This window comes from Hyperoodon ampullatus (assembly GCF_949752795.1).
Source record: "Hyperoodon ampullatus genome assembly, chromosome: 4".
NCBI classification, from domain to species: Eukaryota; Metazoa; Chordata; class Mammalia; order Artiodactyla; family Ziphiidae; genus Hyperoodon; species Hyperoodon ampullatus.
In genome coordinates this window covers 5,009,938-5,032,864 of record NC_136917.1, presented here as the reverse complement: position 1 = coordinate 5,032,864, position 22,927 = coordinate 5,009,938, and the positions used below count along the sequence as shown (strand labels likewise).

At 48.7% G+C, this 22,927-nt stretch overlaps 1 protein-coding gene across 1 annotated transcript in view; it reads left to right on the top strand.

Moving 5' to 3' along the window:
- Window positions 1–22,927, top strand: part of CCNJL (cyclin J like) — a gene marked incomplete at its 5' end in the record, with an annotated part of 54,484 nt that overhangs the window by 17,769 nt on the left and 13,788 nt on the right. Inside the window, 1 exon segment of the mRNA XM_079702078.1 lies at window positions 13,284–13,497. Coding sequence (XP_079558204.1) covers window positions 13,284–13,497 — 214 coding nt within the window.

The following is a 22,927-nucleotide window of genomic DNA, read 5'->3' as shown; positions in this document are numbered from 1 at the left end:
GGCTCAGGTTCATTCTTGCATTCAACGCATGTTTTTTAGCAGCCGACCACATGCCACACACTGCTAGCTACTGGGGATATAAGTGATGAATAAAACAAAATTCTCTGTCTTCACGGAGCTTATAGTCAAGCATCAGGCTCACATGAAGTGCTTGTAAAGCATATTTAGGTGCCCAACTCCATCCCAGGACGTCTGATTCAGTAAGTCAGGAAATGGGGAGTGTAATAGATTCCTAGGGCTGCCTCAAACTGGGTGACTTAAAACAACAGAAATTTATTCCCTCACAGTTGTAGAGGCCCAAAGTTTGAAATCAAGGTGTCTTCAGGGCCACGATCCCTTCAAAGGCTTGCAGGGAGGATCCTTCCTTGTTTCTTCCAACATCTGGTGGTTGCCGGCCACCCTGGGCGTTCCTTGGCGTGTAGCTGCATCCCTCCGTTCTCTGCTTCCATCCTCACCTGGCCCTCTGCATATGTTTGTCTTTGCCTAGTCTTCCCTTTGTATGTTTGTGCGTCTCTGTTTTCTCTTCCTATAAGGACACCAGTCATTGGATTAGGCTCCACACTAATCCAGTATGACCTCATTTTAACTTGATTGCATCTGTAAAGACTTTCCAAATAAGGTCGCATTCTGAGGTTTCGGGTGGACATGAATCTGGGTGAAATGCTATCCAACTCAGTACCTGGGGGCAGCCTCCATGTTTCAGTAGATCCCCAGGAGATTCCAGTGCCTGTGATCAACTGACCACGGTTGCAGAAACCCAGGTCAGCAAGGGACTGGAGTCCCAGCTGGAGTGACTGGGGGTTAGTAGTGGTGGTTACCCTAACTGACTCGTTTTGGGCTGCACAGTAGGGTCTGGGTGCCCAGGAGAATCCATCAGAAGGAATCTGGAAATTGGGGAGGGGAGCTGGAAGTGTGGAGTGAAGAGCTTTTGAGGCCACAGCTTAGGAATGGTGACCCAGGGGAACAGGAAGAGAGAGTCAAGGGTTGGACCTGTTGCAGAGAACCACCGTAGAAGGGGGCACATCATGACCCCTACCCCTAGTTGATGGAGGGTGTGGGAGAATGAGGGGCACCCCCAGTCGAGAAGGTGTGGGACGTGGTCATATCAGGAAGCTGCTGAATGGAAGAACTCTGGGGGCATTTAATAAAAAGGTTGTGGGTGTTTTCGGTTCTGGGAATGAGGAGGTGTGTTTGGAGCTGGTCTTCCTGCCATTTGCAGAGTTCAGGGGGCCCTTGAGAGATGGGGTGGCTGGGGGTGACCTTTCTCTCTGCTGGAAGGAAGCTGCAGGCCAGATATCAGCAGGAGAGGATGTCACCAGCATTGTTGGCTTCATGTACTGCAAGCCACCCTCTCAAGAATGTTGCAATAATGTTCCCGCAGAGAAGTTGATTCTTTACGGAAAATGTCTCCTCGGGGTTTATGAAGCAATCGGGCAAGAGAGGAAGGGGAGGGTGAGTGATCCTCCGGCTTTGCAGGGCCTCCCAGGTCTGTGGTGTGTCCTCCTGAGGCCTCTGAAGAACCAACGCACCTCGTCCCCTTTCTTTTTCCCTTTCAATTTGCAAGTCTCCACTTCCTGTTGGTCACCTTGGTTACCCATGGCGTTTCTTCACGTCTTGCTGCTCTTTGTTCTCAGGCCGACTCAACCCCTGGAGCTGTTTCTCAAGCAGCTGGCCCAGAGCCTGGAGGCCCAGCCTCCCTCGGGAGGTAGCCGTTGGCAGCAGGGAGGATGAGCATGGTGGGAAGCACGGGAGGAGACCCAGGGTGGTTTTCTTTCAGTGGCTCAGCCATGCTCTGCACCTTGGGCTGTATGAAGCAACTGTCGCACTCAAAGCAATGTCACACCCCGGGCCCGGCCAGCTCCTCTGATGTCCAAGCCAGGATTTGCCACTAACCCGGAATGTGGCCTTGGCCACTGAACATCTGTGCCTCAGTCTCCTGGGTACTGTTGTTAGTGGCAGTACCTCTGCCCGGGCCCGTGTCAAGAGGGTGGGTGTTGGGATGGAGAGCCTAAATTGGGTTAAATTGTCGGGGGTGTCTGTGTGCAGAGAAACAGTGTCCGAAGGGCATATATCGACACTCATACATACTCACAGTTATCTCCTGGTGGAGAGATTGCTGGTGATTTAAATTTTCTTTGTATTCATCGTATTTTCTAAAATTTCTGTAGTGATGAGATATTTTATAATCAGTTAACTATAGCATGATTTTGGAAGGAAAGCACAAACCTAAACTATCCCATGGGGACCCCAAAACATAGTGTTAAGATCACGGAGTCAGAAAGCCCAGGTTCACATCCGTCCTTTATTAACTAGGTGGCCTTCGGCAGGTTACTCAGCCTCTCTGAGCCGTCCTTGTCTGGAATACTGGGGTGCTGATGATCCCCATCTCGTGGGCCTGTTGGAGGATGAGAGGACACAGTGCATGGGATGCAGGGTCTGGCAAATGACATAGAAGCTTTCAAATTATAAATATGATACATATGTCTAAAATGGTATGTATAACATGATACATACATAGAAGCTTTCAAATTATAAATAGGATACATTCATCATAATGAGCAAGTCCAGATACTCATGAAGACCATAGGGGAGGTATAAAACTCAGGGAGCTGAATTCCAGGGGAAAGAGAAAGCTCTGTCCTTGCCTTGGGGTGACATGTGCCTCAGTCTATCCAGTAGCAACAGAAGGTAACCAAGGAGGAACCAGGTCTGTGGTTTACGGAGAATTGGGAGCTGCCAAACTTATAAATATATACATATATATACATATATATATAAGAGATGGGACGGGGCAGGAGATTTAATCTTGGGCCCAGTCCCTGGACTCCTCAAGGCAGGGCACCCACCCAGCACTTGGCTGCCCGGGGCTTCTGTGGCCTCTTGTGCCCCTCCTAGGCCCCTAATACCACAGCCATGTGGAAATTCTTACCAGGGGCCATTCTTCAGGTGGAAGCTGTGGTTTTTAATCTCAGCAAGCTTTTCAGTTAATCTCTTGATTTCGAATCATCAAATTCTTAGGCACTGAGCTAAGGATTTTCACCAGAGTCTTGCCTTGCAGATGCGCCGGGGTTTCATTTTCCCCAGCGCACCAGGGCCCAGCTGCCAGCACCCTAAAGCACCATTTCACAAAACAAGCTCTCTGGGATGTTGTTAGTGTGCCCCTGAAAAAGGACAGTGGGTGGTAGTGGTCTGTGGATAAATAAATTTAACCGAGAGTTTCTCAAGACTATGTAAGTTTTTTCCTGGACAAATGTTTCAGGGCCTCTAATGGGCTAATATGTATGTAGCATTTCCCAAACTAATGGCCCAGAGAACCCTTTTTTCAGGGGCTGGGGTGTCATGGAACACACGTTGGGAAGCATTACCTTTGGAATGACCAAGTGTGGAGGGCATAATTTATGATTCTTAAAGCTCCCAGGCCTCTGTAAACACTGGCCTTCCTCCTCCTCGGTTACCCTGTGTTGCTGTGGAGTAGACTGAGGCACACACCACCCCAAGGCAAGGACAGCTTTCTCTTCCCCTGGAATTCAGCATTTCCCCCACCCCTGCCCTGTCCTCACACTGCCAGCCTTTGTGAGTACTTGGAATTGCTCAACTAGATGAATAGTTTTATGCAACCTAAGATCAGGAGCGACTCATTTTTTCTTACCTTTTCATTCCAAGTATTTGCAGTTCCCCAAATTTGGAGATTTGGGTAAGGATTGAGTATCTCTTTTGTGTCAGGTGCTGGGGTCACAGAGCCGAACAAGATGAACCCAGCCCCTGCCCTCGTGATGCCCAGTCAGGGGTGAAGAAGATGGTGCTTGTATGGGGGGAGGGAGGGACGGATGGATGGATAGAAAGTCCTGGATGCTCGGGGACTGACAGGGGCATGACCAGGGAACACTTTTCAGAAGTGACTTTTAAGCAGAGATGGGAAGGAAGTGTGGGTTAATAGTCAATTAGAAAGTAACAGTGCAGGACACCAAGGGGTCAAATGAAGACTTCCCTTTCTCCCCTAATATGAGTAACCAGGGGTGACTGGCTGAACTTTCACAGTGCACATGACCTTCAAAGCCCTCTGAGGTTGGCCTTAAAATGCCGGCAGAGGCTGTGTGTGAGGGGCACACACTGAATTTTCTTCCCCGTCTCTCTTGCAACAGTGATGGGCTGGGGTCCTGGCTACGGGCTCAGGGTCTGTTGAAGTGCACTTGGGGCTGGCCTCGCCCATGCTCCCACGCACATCTGAGCCCAGCACGGGTGCGGAGGGTTTGCCAACCTCTGCCAAGGTCAGCGCCTCTGTGCTGGGGGAAGGGGAGGGGGAAGCATGGAAACCTCCAAAGCCTCTACAGGGCGGCCCTGCTGCCTCTGTGTGTAGCTCGGTTTGGGGCTTTATGTGGGTCACGATTCACTTGTCCCTGGCCTCTCTTGGAGCCCTGCACCTCTCAGGTAGTCCTCTTTCTGCTTTGAAAGCCTCAGGCAGAGCTCTTAGGCAGCAAGGAGAGTGTTTTTAAAGGGCTCAAGCCTGTCTCGACACCCGCCGCCTTCCTCTCCCCCAAAATGGCACCTCTGGTGTCCCTGGGGTTTCCCACTCGGGGGCCGTTCCCCCACCCCGTTGGTTACCCCAGGGAAAGGTGCAGGACCAGGTAAGGGAGACTTGGGGGAGGAGGTTAGAGAAGGCCCCAGGTGGAGGGAAGGTCCCCCAGTTGGTGTTTGCTTGGGTCGCACCTGTGTTCATCACAGAACAGTCCATTCATTCATTCATACATTCATGCACTCATTCAACAGACATTCATTCGCCCTAACTGTGTGCCGGGTACCAGGGGTACAACCAAGACCCGGAAAGAGGTGGCTCCCTCCCTCCCGGAGATCACATTGTGGGTGGTAGGGGCAGGGTGGGGCGACAGGAACACGTGAGTCAGCAGTAACTACTGATTGTAGGGATGCTGCAGCAGCGGGGGGTCAGGGAAGGCCTCTCAGACGACACCCCAAGGAAGATAGGAGAAACAGCCCAAACGTCCAGAATCGGGGTCTGGTGAAGTCACAGCACAACCTCACAATGAAACTCCAGGCAGCCATTGAAACCACAGATTCCTGTGAAAGGGATGTGCTTGTAGGTGAGGATCCTGTTCTGTGAAAGTTTGCACACAGAAACATCTGAAGAATCCATGTGAAACTTAATAGTGCTTCTCGCTGCACCAGGGATTATCAGTGATATCTGTTATTCTTTTTTACTTTAGAAAATGTATCAGTGAGCACATAATTTATAATTAGTAAAAAGAAGAAACAAAGAAAAACACTACTTCTGGGTAGTGCCTTGGTGGGGTCTTTACATCTTGTGAGGATGAAGCGGGATATTTAGCCCAGCACTGGCAGGGGGGATGCTATTTTTTTTTTTTTTTTTTTTTTTTTGCGGTACGCAGGCCTCTCACTGTTGTGGCCTCTCCCGTTGCGGAGCACAGGCTCCGGACGCGCAGGCTCAGCGGCCATGGCTCACGGGCCCAGCCGCTCCGCGGCATGTGGGATCTTCCCGGACCGGGGCACGAACCCGTGTCCCCTGCATCGGCAGGCGGACTCTCAACCACTGCACCACCAGGGAAGCCCGGATGCTATTATTAAAGAGCTGATTTTGTCAAAGCGATGATGCAGGGTTGCCAGGGAATCCTCGGGGATAAGGTTTGAGCTGGGCCTTAGTACAGTGGGTATCTAGTCCCTCTCCATTTGTTTCAAACTGGAAACACAGTAATTGAAATAATAAAGCGAATGTTTCTTTTTTTTTCAGTGAATGTTTTTTAAAAATCTGGGCAGTGTTGAAAAGTGTGAAAGTAAAAATCATGTGGGATCCCAGCCCTCTGAGATAACCACTGTAACATTTTGGTGTACATCTAATAGTTTTTTTCCTAGTCCATTGTTATTATTTTTTAAAATATGGTAAACTACTGAGATAACAAGAGCAGGTTTTTTTTAAGGTGGATCCCCCGGCCCTCACCCTATCATGGCCATCTGTCCCTGTGCTCCCGCCTCTAGATGTACCTCAGGCACAGGTGCTCTCCCGTCTGGCTCAGGTGATAAAGAGCCAGAACTGGGGAGGGAGAGTTTCAGGAAGCTTCTGCCCGCCCCTCCGCCCCTCCACCCCTCCTCCCCTCCTCTCAGTGCCCTCCCCGCAGCTTTTGTGCCGGCCACACCGATGCTGCCCCTGGCCCCAGCTCGAGCAAAGTCACCCTGCCTGACTGGTTCCCGCCCCCTTTCCGCCCGTGCCAGCTGCTGCGTGCCTGCCAAGTGCCTGCCTAATCCAGGAGAGCTTCCTGAGCCGCCTCTCAGCAGGCTGCTCTTTGGTTTCTGGAATCCAGGCCACTCAGCACTCAGCAGAGGGTCTGGCTTCGTGCACCCGGAGCTGACTTAGGTCAAGAGTGCTTGGGGAGGAATGCGATCCTTAGAGCAAAGCCCTTGTAATGAATGCCTTTCCCCGCTAATTGGGTTAGGGGAGTAATCGGCTGGACTCTCAACTAAGCAGGGTAGGCATGCTGGCATCCCGCATTGTTGTTCATTTGCCAAAGAATCGCCCTGCTCTGAGGTGCAGGAGAAAAGCAGAGGCTCAGAGCTTCTAATTCCCTTTGGTTCCGGGGCTCCGCAGAGCACGTGGAGTGGTCAGGCTTCCTTTTCTGCACAGACCCCCAGGCCCAGCTGTAACCCCTCAGGTAGAATGTCTCGTTCCACCGTACAAAGCAGCTTTCTATGAGAGCCCGACAGAGGCAGATAAGCTCAACTTACCTGAGACTTGATTGCCCAGTTTGAGGGAAAGGCCACTGACGCTTGCTTGAGTGCTGTGAAGTGCCAGATGCTTTACATTATGGCACTGTGACCCCCGTTTTTTGCATGAGGACACGGGTGCAGAATTCACATGCCCAAGGTTAGTAAATAGTGAAGGTGAGACTCCACCCCAGAACTGCCTGACTTTACAATCTGTGCCAAGTTGCTCCCCCATATATGGCAGGGATGGGTGTATTTGGAGCAGGGAGGAATGTCCTTGTGTTCATTCTTTTTTTTTTTTAATTGACTTTGTTTTTTAGGGCAGTTTTCGGTTCACAGCAGTACTGAACGGAGGGTACAGAGATTCCCCCTGTACCCCTGCCGCCCCCTGACACACACACAGCCTCCTTCACTATCAACAACCCCCCAGAGGGGTCCATTGGTTACAGTCAGTGAACCTACATGGACATATTGTTGTCACCCAAAGTCCACAGTTTACATTGTTGCACCTTCTGTGAGTTTGGACATGTATCCATCATTATAGTATCATACAGAGTAGTTTCACTGCCCTAAAAATCCTCTGTGCTCCCCCTATTCATCTCCTCCCCTCCGAACCCCTGCCTACCACTGATCTTTTTTCATTCTCTCCATAGTTTTTCCTTTTCTAGAATGTCATACAGTTGGAGTCATAATATGCAGCCTTTTCAGATTGACTTCTTTCACTTAGTAATATGCATGTAAGTTTCCTCCATGACTTTTGATGGCCATTCATTCCTTTTTGCTCATGCAGATATTTTTTTGAGCACCTGCCCCTGTGCCAGGCTCCGGGCACTGGGCAGATGGTATCAGCAAGATGGACGTGGCTCCTGCTCTCTGAAGCTAGTGTTTAGCAGGAAAAGACACATAAATAAGTAAATACCTGGCCATGAAGAACAGCGTGCTAAGAGATAAAACAAGGGGCACCTGATTTGGAATGATGAAGGGTCAGAGAAAGCCTCTCTCAGGAAGTGACCTTTAAACCCGTGTCTGAGGGAGGAGAAGAAATGGGGCTGGGAAGCATCGCAGGCATCTGTTCTTGTGTTCAGAAGCCTGCCCACCCTTGAGACCAGCCTTTTCCAGGAAGCTCTACCTGCTAACTCCTTCCGGAGCTATTGTTGCCTGTTCTGAAGGTCCATAGCTTTTTCTTTTATGCACCGATGGCTTCCTGTGAGAATCTGCTCGAGCCAGTGGGCCCTTTTCGCAGGGGAGTGTTCAGAGGAAAAGACCTACAGCGTATTGCTTTGAGTTTCTCTTGACACAAGGGAAAATCCAGAGGGAGGGAGTGAAGCTTGGCTGGGCTGAGCTGAGCTGGGAGGGAAGTCAAGACATTGCATATCTGACTTATTGTGTTTGGGGCCTTTGAACCGCCTTGATGAGGGCAGCGCGGCCTGGGCCAAAGGTCGCTTGGCTAATTTCCCCCAGCTGCTGCCTATGGAACACCAAGGATCTGTGACTGCTTGCTTCTTGTCAAGAGCCGTAGAGCCCTCTGCTTAGAGGAAATGCCCAAGTAGGCTGCAAGCTTGTGGGGGCTGCTGGAGGGTGGGGAGAGGGCCCTGTCGTTGAGGGGCTGCAGCCACACGTTGGCTGCTGATACCAGCTGTCTGGCTGTAGCCCAGGACGAGCCTGGCTGAGAGATCCTCCTGCATGGCTGTTCCGCCCATGTCATCGCCCTGCTCTAAACCCTTCGCTGGCTCCCCATTGCCCTCAGGGCAGGCCGGATATCTTAGCAGGACATACAGGCTGGGACCCTGCCCACCCTCGCAGCCTGCTATGTTCAAGCATACCCTTCCTCTCCGGCTGTTCCAAGGACTCCAGATTCCCCAGACGGGACACCAGTGTGGCCTTGCAGGTGCTGTTTTTCCTGCTGAGCTTCCTTTCCTTCCTGCTTCTTCAACAGGTTAATTCCTAGACATCCTTCCAGAATTTGGCTAGACAGGTCTCTTTTCCTTGAAGTCCCCACGGACCTGCTACTCTACACAGATAGCCACACCTTCCTCTGGGCCCCGGGTGGTTGGTGCTTATCACTGCAGTCCCTCCCTTCCTGTTCCCCTCCCTCCCTTCACTCCTTCACTGTTTAGTTTCGGGCACCTGACCATGTTCTCATCACACCAGGGTGGTGGCAAAACAAACATGAGCAAGAGCAGACCCAGACCCCCGCCTTCAAGGAGCAGCATGAATCCATCAAACAATGAAGATGAATAATACACAGAGAAGTCAGATGTTTTCCATAAAGAAGTTAAGATTTTCTCCATGATGGAAAAAGTCTACAAATCATAAATGCTGGAGAGGATGTGGAGAAAAGGGAACCCTCCTACACTTGGTGGGTATGTAAATTGGTGCAGCCACTATGGGAAACAGTATGGAGGTTCCTTAAAAAACTAAAAATATAATTGCCATATGATCCAGCAATCCCACTCCTGAGCATATATCCAGAAAAGACAAAAGCTCTAACTCAAAAATACATATGCTCCCCAATGTTCACTGCAGCACTATTTACAATAGCCAAGACACGGAAGCAACCTAAGTGTCCACTGACAGATAACTGGGTAAAGAAGATGTGGTACATACATACAATGGAATATTACTCAGCCCTAAAAAAGTGTGAAATAATGCCATTTGCAGCAACGTGGATGGACTGACCTAGAGATGATCATATTAAGTGAAGTGAGTCCGGTAGAGAAAGACAAATATGTGATATCACTTATATGTGGAATCTAAAAAATAATGCAAATGAATTTATTTATAAAACAGAAACAGACTCACCAACATAGAAAACAAATTTATGGTTACCAAAGGGGAAGAGAGGGAGGTCGATAAATTAGGAGTTTGGGATTAATAGATACGTACTACTATATATAAAAGAGATAAACAATAAGGATTGTTTACTGTATAGTACAGGAAACTATATTCAGTATCTTGTAATAACCTATAGTGGAAAAGAATCTGAAAAAATATATATATGTTAACTGAATCACTTTGCTGTACACCTGAAACTAACAAAATATTGTGAATCAACTATACTTCAATTAAAACATTGTTTATTAAAAAAAAGATTTTCTCCATGATTAAAAAAAAATAAAAGGTTGAGAAAAAGCATACATTAAAATTCTTCTAGTCTCAGATCTAATATTGCTAGTTAGTTAAGCCCTGGGGTTTTTGGACTTTGTCAAACTCAGTTTCTTCATGTATAATGTTAAGAACAGGAAATAATTGATTCAGGCTTTGGGCATCTTCCTTGAGCACAGCTCTAGGGCTACTGAGAGAGCTGTGTTGTGGACTCAAGGCTCTGGGGGAATAAGCCAGAAGAAAAGAGATCCCAGCATGAAATCTCCACCAGGCTTCGCTTTCAGAGGAGCTTTCCCAGAGTCCACAGCTTTCCTCCGTAGTGTTGATCATGGTTTGGAATTCTGCAGTTGCCTTATTCTTTGATGTCCATCTCTTTCTAACTGGGCCATAAACTCCATGAGAGTGGGTGATGTGTCCATCTTATTTTTTTTATAACAGCTTTATTGAGATATAAGTCACACACCATAACATCCACCCTTTTGAAGTATACATTCAGTTGCTTTTAGGGTATTCACAGAGTTGTGCAACCATCCACACTATCTAATTTCAGAACATTTCATCATCCCTAAAAGAAACCCCATATCCATTGGCAGGTCCCCCTGCCACCAACCTCCCCAACTGCCCCCAGCTCCCAGCAGTTGCTAATCTGCTTTCTGTTTGTATGGATTTGTTACCGAAAGGGGGGGCCCCTTCCAGGGCCCGAGAGTGGGCTCTTGTCTAACACTCGGAAATGTATTGTCCAAGGAGACACGTATCCTTACAGGGCAAAAGACTTTATTGGGAAGGGGCGCCCGGGCAGAGAACAGCGGAATAAGGGAGCCCAGGAGAACTGCTGTGCCGCGTGGCTCACGGTCTCAGGTTTTGTGGCGATGGGGTTAGCTTTCTAGGTTGTCTCTGGCCAGTCATCTTGCTTGTGCCCCTGTTTGGTCTGACTAGGGTCCTTCCTGATGGCGTGTGCATCTCTCAGCCAGGATGGATTCCAGCGTGAGGGTTTCTGGGAGGTTGGCAGGACATATTATGGGCTGGCGTCTCCTCCCTCCTTTTGGCCCCTCCCGAATTCTCCTGGTTAGTTTTCAGCGGCAGTGGGCCCTATCGGGACCTCCTGTTGTGAGACAACACGTGCAGGTGGTTATTATCGTGCCTGGCTGAGGCAGGCAGTTTTGGTGAACAGATTTTCCTATACTGGACATTTCATATAAAGGGATTCATAGGATATGTGGCCTTTTATGACTGGATTTTTTTCACTTAACATAATGTTTTCAAGGTTCATCCATGTTGTAACACATATCAGTATTTCATTCGTTTTTGTGGCCTAATAATATTCCATGGGATGGACAGACCATATTTGTCCATTCATCAGTTGATGGACAGTTGGGTTGTTTCCATTTGGGGGCTATTATGAATAATGCCACTATCAACATTCCAGTACAAGTTTTTGTGTGGTCCTGTGTTTCCATCTCTAGGGTATACACCAAGGATTGGAACTGCTGCGTCATGTGGTAACTCTATGTTTCACATTTTGAGGAGCTGCCAGATCGTTTTCCACAGTGGCTGCACTATTTTACTTTTCCACCAGCAGTGTATTGAGGCTTTCAATTTGTTCCATTTTGTCCACATTCTCACTAACACTTGTTTATTTTCTCTTTTGGTTTTGGTTTTTATAATAGCCATTCTAATGGATGTGAGGTGGTATCTGATTGTGCTTTTGATTTGCATTTTCCTAATGATTAGTAATGTGAGAATCTTTTCATGTGCTTATTGGCAATTTCTATATCTTCTGTGAAGAAATATCTATTCAGTCCTTTGCCCTTTTTTTTTTTTTTTTTTTTTTTTTTTGCGGTACGCGGGCCTCTCACTGTTGTGGCCTCTCCCGTTGCGGGGCACAGGCTCCAGACACGCAGGCTCAGCGGCCATGGCTCACGGGCCCAGCCGCTCCGCGGCATATGGGGTCTTCCCGGGGCATGAACCTGTGTCCCCTGCATCGGCAGGTGGACTCTCAGCCACCGCGCCACCAGGGAAGCCCTTTTGCCCATTTTTAAATTGGGTTGTTTGTCTTTTTATTGCTGAGTTGTAAGAGTTCTTTATATATTCTGAATTAGAGTCTCTTGTTGATACATAATTTCCAAACATTTTCTCCCATTCCGTGGTTTGTCTTTTCACTTTCTTGATGGTATCTTTTGAAAGTTTTAAATTTTGAAGTCTAACTTATGCATTTTTTTCTTTTTTTGTTCCTTCTGTCTTGGATGTCAGATCAGAGAAGCCATTGCCTAATCTAAAGTCATGAAGATTTGCTCCTGTGTTTTTTCCAAGAGTTCTATAGTTTTAATGTTACATTTAGGTCTGTGTCTATCTCATTCCAGATTGTACATCCTGTGCCTAGAATAATGCCTGATGTATAGGAGGTACTTGATGTGAGTACTGAGTGAAATGAATGAATTGATATCTCTTGAATGAGTGAATGAACAGATATCTTCTCATCCCAGAGCTGTTGCTATTTAAGTAAAGCCCCAGGGTTAAGAGAGGGCATTACACGGAGGATGGGCACCAATTTGTTTTAATCTCCTCCCCCAGGGAACGTGCCCTTAGTGAGCTCTCACAATTCCCTTTCTGCCAGCTTTTCTTTTCCTGTTTTTCCTCAGTTTTGTTTCCCTATTTGACAAAATGTTGCTAAGACATTTCCTAAATAAATTGTGTCTTGTCTACTTTGGTTCAATTATAAATATGGTAGATATACAAGAAAAATTTTTCCGTCATAAAAATCTTGGTTGGGTGACATTTCTCTTGTTGGTTTTTATTGTGTTAGACTAAATAAATTCAGGTGACACGGCAGTGTATGAATTACAAAGGAAAAGTCACCTCCTAGGGGGACATACGATGTCTAGAGCTTACTTTTAGAAAAAAGCGTGTATGTCTGCAGAGAGAGAAAATGTAAAATGTCAACAATTAATCTGGGTGAAGGCTATTTGGGAGTTCTTTGTACTGTTATTTTAACAACTTTTTTATGGTTTATTTTTTCAAAATAGGTGCTTCACATCCATTTTTCATTTAATCCTCAGCTGTTGAGGAAGAAATGAAGGTGAAGGCAGGCTGACCAAGGTCCGTCAAACTGGCTGAGTAGAGGAACCAAAATTTGGATGTGGGTCTCCACCTCAAGGCCTCCTACATGTCTTATGGCCTCGTGCATCTCAGATAGTCGAGCTTTTGCTGGGAATGGCCCGCTCCCTCACCTGCCTCTGTCTTCATGTTCTTGACCCTTTACGAGCCTATGCTCAGTGAGGGCAGGTGGAAGACGGTCCAGGAGTTTCTAGAATAGAGGGGCTGCCATCCTGGGACTTGAAGGAAAACGAAGAGGGTGTGGAGGGAATCGATGCTTCCTCACCAGCCAGCAGGTGGGCCTCTGAGGCTCTCGGGAGACAGCCCTGACCCTCCTTCTGCCCTGCCTGTTCCAGGAGCTGAAGCTGCCCACCTTCCGAGCCCACTCCCCGCTCCTGAAGAGCCGCCGGTTCTTTGTTGACATCTTAACCCTGCTGAGCAGCCACTGCCAGCTCTGCCCCGCCGCCCGGCACCTGGCCGTCTACCTGCTGGACCACTTCCTGGATCGCTATAACATCACCACCTCCAAGCAGCTCTACGCCGTGGCAGTCTCCTGCCTTCTGCTCGCAAGTATGTGGAACCCACTTCCTTCCCTGTGCCGTTTCCTCCCACTTGGTGAGCCCGGGTGCTCCCGAATCGTTCTGCATTTCCACGGTCTTTGCACATCTTCCGCGTTCATCCTTAGCTGAATGCGAACCATAGTAAGAATAACCAACATTTTCTGTAGCATCTATAATGTACCAGGCCAAGGGATGAGGACTTTAGCAGCTTGATCTTAACGAATCCACACAGTGACACTAGAAGACAGATACTTTTAGTACCCCCATTTCACCGAGGCACGGAGAGGTTAAGAAACTTGCCTTGGGTCACCCAGCTCATCTATAGCAGACAGGATTTGAGCCCAGAACTGCATGGTGCCAGAACCTGTGTCTTAACCCCATGTCACCTGCTTTCTGACATAGGGCTTCTGAAATTGCTGGCGGGGGGGGCGGGGAGCCCTAGCAACCACTGTTCTTGGACATGTTTAGAAATGTGACTGTTTGTGTGGGCCCCAAGCAGGACCCATTATGTAGTCTCCAGGCCTGGGCACAGGCCTCTTGGAGTTTGTATCTTCCAGTGAGGCCTCACTAAACACATGGCATGGGAACTTCCCTGGTGGTCCAGTGGTTAAAACTTCGTCTTCCAATGCAGGGGGTGTGGGTTTGATCCCTGGTCGGGGAGCTAAGATCCCACATGCCTCACGGCCAAAAAACCAAAACATAAAACAGAAGCAATATTGTAACAAATTCAACAAAGACTTTAAAAAGGGTCCACATCAAAAAAAAAATCTTAAAAAACAAAACAAAACACAGCATGGCTTTGACCATCTGTCTGCCTAGGTAGGAAATGAATATGCTACTACTTTGGTCATCTGCTTAAAACGCAGTCTGCCATGCCACGCTGCAACTAAAAATTGCCCCCTGATTTACCGACAGTCTTAGAAGGACCGTCCGTCGGTGTCCTGCCTCTCTGACCTCAGGCCTTTCTCCTCTTCCATCCCTGGGTTCCAGCCAAGCCCCTCCTGTCACAGATCTTTGCACATGCTGTTCCCTCTGCCCACAGCACTTCCCATTCCTTCCCCCTGCCCATCTGGTCCTGGTTAAACGGCACTTGGGCCCTGCCCTCACATCCCCGAGAAAACCTCCCCTGCCGCCTTGGACGTGGGGTGTACGTAAGGCCTCCCTGAGGTACAGCCCCACGGCCTCATGGACTTTTGATTGACACTCACCTCCCCCACTAAGCAGTGAGTTTCAGGGAGGGAAAGGAACACATAGTAAGGCCTCAAAAAATAAGATTTGTGGACTCTCGTGCTTCCAGTGCCGGGGGCGGGAGTTGTATCCCTGGTTGGGGAGCTAGGATCCCACATGCCGTGTGGTGTGGCCAAAAAAAATAAAATGAAATAAAATGAAAACAATATTTGTGGGCTAAAGGAAATGAATGGAGCCAGAGTTTCCCTTAGAGCTGGGGCAAGTGGCCCTTCATGCAGACGAGCGGGACACCCCAAAGTGGCCAGCTGCAGTCACATTTCCTTGACATCTAGTCTTTTCTCCTTAAAATTCAATCAGATCTTACATTCTCCGCTACAATATGTTATTGTCCTATTTTATTTTATGGGTCCCTTCCCCATTCCCCAGTGCTTGATTCCCTCTGATGCTTTGAGACCACCATGCCCATTTTCTCCTGTGGCTTTGTCTGTCCCCGGCACGCTGCTACAGACCCTCCAGCACAGTCAGCCAGGTCCAGACACATGGCTTTAGAGTTTTCAGAATTCTGCCTTGTTTTCCGCCCTGGCACCTGCCACCTGCCACCTGCTGTTATCTTAATCCCTTTGGCTGCTCTGGGTTTACAGCCTCCTGACTTGTGATTTTCTCTACCTTGAGCCAGCTGGATTTCCCATGTTATACAGGGGAGCCTGTCTTGCTGGGAGTCCGGCCTGCTCACTACTTCAAAGTCTCAAATCAGCACGAGCTGGGGGGTTTGCGAGACGTCCCCTTCAGCGGAGAGCAGGACAGGCATCGCGTTTCACCGGCCCTCGAGGAGTCTGCACCGTGGCCTCTGGCTTGCTGCCGTCTGTGATCTGTGGGTTGCCTCGAGGGCCCTGGGGGCAGGGGACTCGGATTTCCATGGGTTCACCGAGGCTCCCGGCATCTATCTGGGGAGCTGGGATGAGAGGCGCGCACTGGGGACTCTTTTGTGCCTGCTGCCGTGGCAGAGGGAGGGGGCCTCACCCACATGTCTGAGGACAGCAGCCAGCCTTGGGCGGCAGGCACGGATTTTTCAGGACACCTGCCATATGCTCAGAGGCCCCAGGAAAGAAAAGTTTCCATGACAGCCTGAAGTCCTATTCACTCCTCCCTCCCTCTCCCCAGGCCGACTGTCAGCCACAAGGGGGTTCACCTTGCCTCAGGAAGTTCTGAGTTCTGCTGATTTTGTGGCAAATAATTAATTCCCAGATATAAGGGGGACAGTCCTTCTTGCCCCCACCTGTCCATGCTTAGGTTTTTAAAGCTGCTTCCAGGTAAGGGCCTTTGCATAGGTGGAGCCCTCTCACCTACACGTAGCCCCTTCTGCCCCCATAAAGCAGGAGCCAGTCAAGGACGCATGTCTCCAAGCCTGTGGAAGGGGGCAGAAAAGCAAGAGCGTGTGGGTTGTTCCTTGGGGCACCACTGGCAAAGCCACCCTTTGCCTTTCTATGACCAAGTTAACTGCATTTCCTTCCTCAACACAGGAGAGAATTCTACTATAAATATAATCTAAATACAAATATACCATAAATAGAGAAGAGCCACTCTCTTCTTTAGTCTTTCCTCTTACATAGCACCCCTCCCCAACTGTCTTTTGGTTGTTGGTGTTTAATTAAAAGGACAATTTGACAACACAGAAACTCCACCACTCGCACGTGAGTTGGCTTTCACAGTGCCACATAATAATCGTCGTCCCGGCGGGGGCAGCTTCATTGCTCACTGGTCCCTCTCTACACGCCCAGCCCTGTGCCAAGCACTTTACACACACATCACTTGGAAGCCTCACAATCAGCCCATGTGATCATGCTGTCATCTGACCATTCTGTAGGCTCAGAGAGGCCCAAGGTCACACAGTTTGGAATTTTGCTTTATTTTTTAAAATTGAGGTAGAATTCATATCACAACATAGACTCTACCATTTTTTTTTTTTTTTTTTTTGCGGTACGCAGACCTCTCACTGTTGTGGCCTCTCCTGTTGTGGAGCACAGGCTCTGGACGCGCAGGCTTAGCGGGCATGGCTCACGGGCCTAGCCGCTCCGCGGCATGTGGGATCCTCCCGGACCGGGGCACAAACCCGTGTGCCCTGCATCGGCAGGCGGACTCAACCACTGCGCCACCAGGGAAGCCCCGGAAACTTGGAGTTTTACTTTTGCCTGGTTGTCACTGCTCAGAGATGACTGGGTGCTGAGTTCTTAGCCTCAGGACATGGACCAGCCTGAGGAAGGAGAGAGGGAGGGAAAGAAAACCAGAAAGACAAGAGGCATGCTTGGTGGTATTGCTACGGTAGCATGGCCTTAAATGTGATGATACAAAAAGTATGAGATACATTTTTATTGTTAAAAACATACAAAAGATACAGAAGGACTTAGTGTAAAAAAATTGTTTCCCCCCACATCCATAGTCCCATTCCCAAAGTTTGGGGTGTATCCTTCCAGATCTAGATGTACTTCTGTATTTTCATAATTGGGAAAACAAACCAATTTTCATTTCCAGGGGTGAGAGGAGGGAATGAATCATGATTAACAGCCGTATAAACTGCCCATAAAGGGACTTCCCTGGTGGTCTGGTGGTTAAGACTCCTCGCTTCCAATGCAGGGGGCACGGGTTCGATCCCTGGTCAGGGAACTAAGATCCCACATGCCACGTGGTGTGGCCAAAAGAAAAAAAAAAAAACTGCCCTTAAACAAAATTGCCAGATTCCCTCCCTTCCTCCTTTTTCTCTTCTTTTTTTTCCTTTCTAATCCCAATTCCGTCATACTTTCTCTTTGCAAACTTCTGTTTTCTTTCATTGTGACTTCCAGACCCCCACCCCACTCCCTGGGAAAACAAGATTTCTTAGTGCTGAGTTGTTGGTGAGCCCTGTCGTGCTCCTGGCTTCGGGCTTGTGAAAAGCTGTGAAAGCTCAGGGGGACAAGTCCATTTGTTTCTTGGGATAAAGTTCTGACTTCCATATTTTTGTAGGTGAGCCTGAGTCCAATGCTAGCCTTCATCTCAGCCCTCATCCTCCTCCCCAGGAGAGGGAAACATCAAGCAGGAGGGTGGTCCCACGGCCTCTGCAAGGGAAGGACCCCTCTCTGCACATGGGTCCTCCTGCAGGGCAGGGTGCCGTAGCCCAGCATGAGTCTGTCATGCTCTGCTGTGCTTACCTGTAGAAAGGCCCGTCTCCCTCCTGTCGAGTTTTAAAATTAGAAATGGTGTGCTCACTTGTAAATGAGATTCAAAGAATAAAATAAAAAATCTGTTACCCATCTCATTCTCCAGAGGTAACTTCCGGCAACAGTTCCTTACATCTTTTTCAAAAATGGATCGAGTGTATTTTCTAGAAATGTTCTGTGCATATACAAACATACAGTCAGCCTTCATGAGTCCAAGATTCCATACTTGTGAATTCGCCTACTCACTAAAATTTATTTGTAACCCCAAAATCAATACTCCCGGAACTTTTCGGATCATTCGTGGACACATGCTGAGCAGCAGAAGATGTGAATCGCCTGGCGTGCGTGTTCCCTGCTGAGGTTGAACAAGGCAGCACTATGCCTTCTCAACTCTCATACTAATAACAGGTGTCCTTTTTTTGCTGTTTAGTGCCATGTTTTCTCATTTTTCTGCTTGTTGGTGTTTTTGCTCTGTAAAACGGGCCCTAACCATCGTGCTGAATTGCGGTGTCTTGTTCCTACCTTTGGGAAGGCTGTGGTGTGTGTACCTTAGGAGAAAATGTGTGTGTTAGGTAAGCTTTGCTCAGGTATAAGGTGTAAGTGCTGTTGGCTGTGAGTTCAGTGATCATGAGTCAACAATATAGTAAACAGAAATACACAAAAAAGGTTATGTGTTGATCGGTTGTGATCAGAGGCTCAAAGGAACCTAACCCTGTATCTTCCCCTAGGAGTGTGGTTCTGTATTCACCAGATCAGTGTGCACAGTGAGTAATCAGAATCCATTACATTTGCACAAGTGGATTAATATCAAAGGTGTTTTCTTCATGGTACATTAGGGAACATCTTTCCCGTCTGTATGGGTTTACTTTACTCTTTTTACTGACTGCAGAGTTCTCCATATTATAAACACTGACATTTATAGAATGATTCCCTGTCGATGGATGTTTACATTGCCATCTTTTTTTTTTTTTTTTAACTGCTTTAAACAATATGACAACAGCGGTCCTTTCCTCTGCATCTTTGCACACTGAGGTATGTCTGTGGGATTGCTTTGCTCAGAGGTGTGTGCATTTAAGATTTTGGTGGGTGGCACTGAATTGCCTTGCAGAGGTTTTGACCAACAGCTGAGCAGATCCCTTTTTTCTTATATTGAACTTAACGTGTGGGAGCCTTTGGAAGCACGTGCTTCTCCACGAGAGCAACACACCATCAGAAGAGGAGCATTGTCCCTCCCCCATCTTGGCCCCTCATCACTGTCCACTATTTTTTTTTTTTGCGGTACACAGGCCTCTCACTGCTGTGGCCTCTCCCGTTGCGGAGCACAGGCTCTGGACGCGCAGGCTCAGCGGCCATGGCTCACGGGCCCAGCCGCTCCGCGGCATGTGGGATCTTCCCGGACGGGGGCACGGACCCGTGTCCCCTGCATCGGCAGGCGGACTCTCAACCACTGCGCCACCAGGGAAGCCCTCGCTGTCCACTTAGAGCTCTGTCTGTGCTCCCAGCAGAGAGTACATTTGCATCCTGCCTTTCTGCCTTGTCCTGTCCAGGGTGTCCAGGTGAGAAATGGGTTCCCAGACCAACTGCTTTTAAGGCTCCTTAAGCCAGAAATCAGTAGCCTCATGTCTTAGGGCAGGTACCAAAAAAGGCACTGCCTCTGGGTCTCGGGCGATGCTAGGAGAGGGCTGTCTTTCTCCTAGGAAAGTGCCTCACTCCCCCTCTCTGATCCCTGCATCTCTCCCCTCCCCTCCCCTCCCCCTGCTTTGAGGACTGAGAAGCAGCTTCTTTGACAGCAAACTGGGGGGAAGCGGTCCTAATCCCTCCTGGATTTCCCTTCTGGACAAGGATGAAGGAAGGCACACCAGCTCCGCCCAAAGCTAGGAATGCTTGGGACCCCTCTGGGGCACTAATTGTACGCAGCAGATGCAAAGGGAGCAATTTTTCCAGGTGGCCTTGTTCAGGGGTGTCCTTCAGACAAAGCCTAAGATTTATTTATAGGATTAAACCCAAATCTGCGAGGAAATGTGGCTGCCCCCGTGCAGGAAATAATTTAACACTCCCTGCCTCTCGTGCAAGAGTGGCCAGCACTCAGTTTCCTCCCTGCCATGGTTTCACATTTCAGAGACCAGGATAGGCCTTGCCTTTGATGTGTGCGCTTCATATGACCATAGTTTATTATGTCCTCCAAAAAGCTGCTGCAACATCAGTGGTACATCTTCTAATCGGTGACATTTTGGCGGTGGCCACACAGCATGGGTGGACTGAAAACAGTGGTCTGTCACGTGAGGGCCACGCTGAGCAGATCCGGGCTCGGGGCTCCAGTGTTACAGCGCAGTGAGTGAGGATTTTCCATTTCCTGTTCCCATCTCTGCAGACTGGCAGGCCTGGAACTACTTGGGGGGAGGGATTTTGTGTGACGTGCTGGTTGGATAGCTGGCTGGGCTGGAAATTCAGAAATCACACCATTTGCCTTAGCAATTCTAGTGCCCAGACCTGTTTGGCCAAGGCCTGAGGTTTTTTGAGAGGACGGGGGGTCTTGAGCTGCATGGGTTCATTAATCATGCAGTGTTCAGGAGCCCTTGACCCTGCATGGGTAAACCAGTCAAAAAACATTTATTCCACCTCTGCAATATGCCAGACACTGTGTTCAGCCCCGGGGAGACGGGGGTGAACAGTAGGGGTGCCTACAGGCCCTTTCGTTGACGATGGTTCATTCCACACACATGTACCTACTATGCGCTGAGCCTGGGAGACTGTAGGGCACAAAGCAGATCAAGTCCCTGTCCTAAAGAAGCAGCCTTCAAGCCAAGCATGACCAGCAGGTCTCTGGGTACCTGCCAAGAACAAGCCAGTCACCCTTCTGAGAAAATCCAAGTGTCCTTACTGTTAGGAGGACAGCCCGGCTCACACAAAGACCCGGACATCAACGTTGAGCACCCTGTCTGCTCCTCATGCTGTCTGCAGTTTGGCTGCTGGGAGCTAGGCGTTCATCTCTATTTTCTTTTTATTTACAGTAGCCTTGAACCCTCTCTGTAGTGAATACTCGTGTCTTGTAGTACCTTCTCCGCTCTTACGGCCAGAATTGCATTATACGCATTCTCCTGCTAGTGCTGAAGTCTGAGAGGGCAGACTCAGAGTCCTTCATTAGGCACTGTTCCCCACACCCAGAGACTGTCTTCCAGATTAGAGCCCCTCCTTGCCTTGCCTACGAGACTCGGGCTCCACGTGGTGGGTGTTCACTCCCCTGGTCACAGCAGCCTGCCCTCCATGGGACACCCACCGCCTGGTCAGCATTGGTCTCGATTGTACCAGCAAGGCACCTTTCAGTTGGTTTTAAAACCCCTTCCAAATAGATAACTAATAAGAACCTGCTGTATAGCACAGGGAACTCCACTCAGTACTCTGTAATGGCCTATATGGGAAAAGACTCTAAAAAAAAAAAGAAGAGTGGATATGTGTATATGTATAACTGATTCACTTTGCTGTACACCTGAAACTAACACAACATTGTAAATCAACTATACGGTGGTGCAGTGGTTAAGAGTCTGCCTGCTAATGTAGGGGACACGGGTTCGAGCCCTGGTCCGGGAAGACCCCACATGCCATGGAGCAACTAAGCCCATGAGCCACAACTAGTGAGCCTGCACTCTAGAGCCTGCGAGCCACAACTACTGAAGCCCGCGCGCCTAGAGCCCGTACTCTGCAACAAGAGAAGCCACCTCAATGAGAAGCCCGCGCACCGCAACAAAGAGTAGCCCCCGCTTGCCGCAGCTAGAGGAAAGCCTGTGCACAGCAATGAAGACCCAACACAGCCAAAAATAAATAAGTAAAATAAATAAATAAATTTATTTATTTTTTAAAAATTAAAATAAAAAGTAAAGATCACTGTCCTCTAAACAAAAACAAAAGCCCCTTCCAGGCCCAAAGGAAATATGCCAGCCTGTCCCCACTCTGGGTGGTGAGATGAGATTATTTTCATGTTAGGAGTGGATTTTCAAGATGGTCTTCAAGGAGCATTCCTTGCCTTTCCCGATGTCCTAGTCTTGGACTAGGGCAGATCCACATTCAGGAACCTTCTCTGGCAGTTACTTTGCCGGTTCTGGCTTCTAGGGGCCCATCCATGGCATCTTGTCTTCTGAGAAGTTGAAACTGCTTTTCCTCAGCAGGAGAGTGGTATTTGTTCCTTGTAGAAAATAGAAAAAAATATAAAGAATAAAATAAAAACTACTTGCAAACTCACTGCATTTTTTTCTATAATCAGAATTTGGAGGTGGAGGGCAGGTCCTGGCCTCCGTGATCATGGAACGGTTAATATGTATTGTTTCTGTGCCAGGCAGTGTTTTGAATTCTTTGTGTGGGTTTGCTCATTTAATCCTCAGAACAATCCTGTGAAGTAGGCACTGTTATTTTCCTCGGTTGACAGAGGATGCAACTGAGGCCCAGTAGTTGGGTAACTTGCCCATGGGCACACAGCTAGGATGGGGACCCAGGTGGCCATCACCGCCCCCCAACCCTGTCCCCCGAGTCCTTGCTCTCAGCTGCTACACAACAGCAGCATTTGTCCCACAGCAGATCACTTTTATTTATTTATTTATTTATTTATTTATTTATTTATTTTTATAAATTTATTTAATTCTGGCTACATTGGGTCTTCATTGCTGTGCGCGGGCTTTTTTCTAGTTGCAGCGAGTGGGTGCTACTCTTTGTTGCAGTGCGCGGGCTTCTCATTGCGGTGGCTTCTCTTGGTGTGGAGCACGGGCTCTAGGCACGTGGGCTTCAGTAGTTGTGGCATGTGGGCTTCAGTAGTTGTGGCTCGTGGACTCTAGAGCACAGGCTCAGTAGTTGTGACGCACGGGCTTAGCTGCTCGGTGGCATGTGGGATCTTCCCGGACCAGGGCTCAAACCCGTGTCCCCTGCATTGGCAGGCAGATTCTTAACCGCTGTGCCACCAGGGAGGTCCCAGACCACTTTCTTCCTTGGCTGTAGCAAGAAGACTCAAACCAGCAAATGGAGAGGTTGTTGGGAGATGCCGGGCCCCCCTGCTTTCCGAGGCTGCAGAGCGCG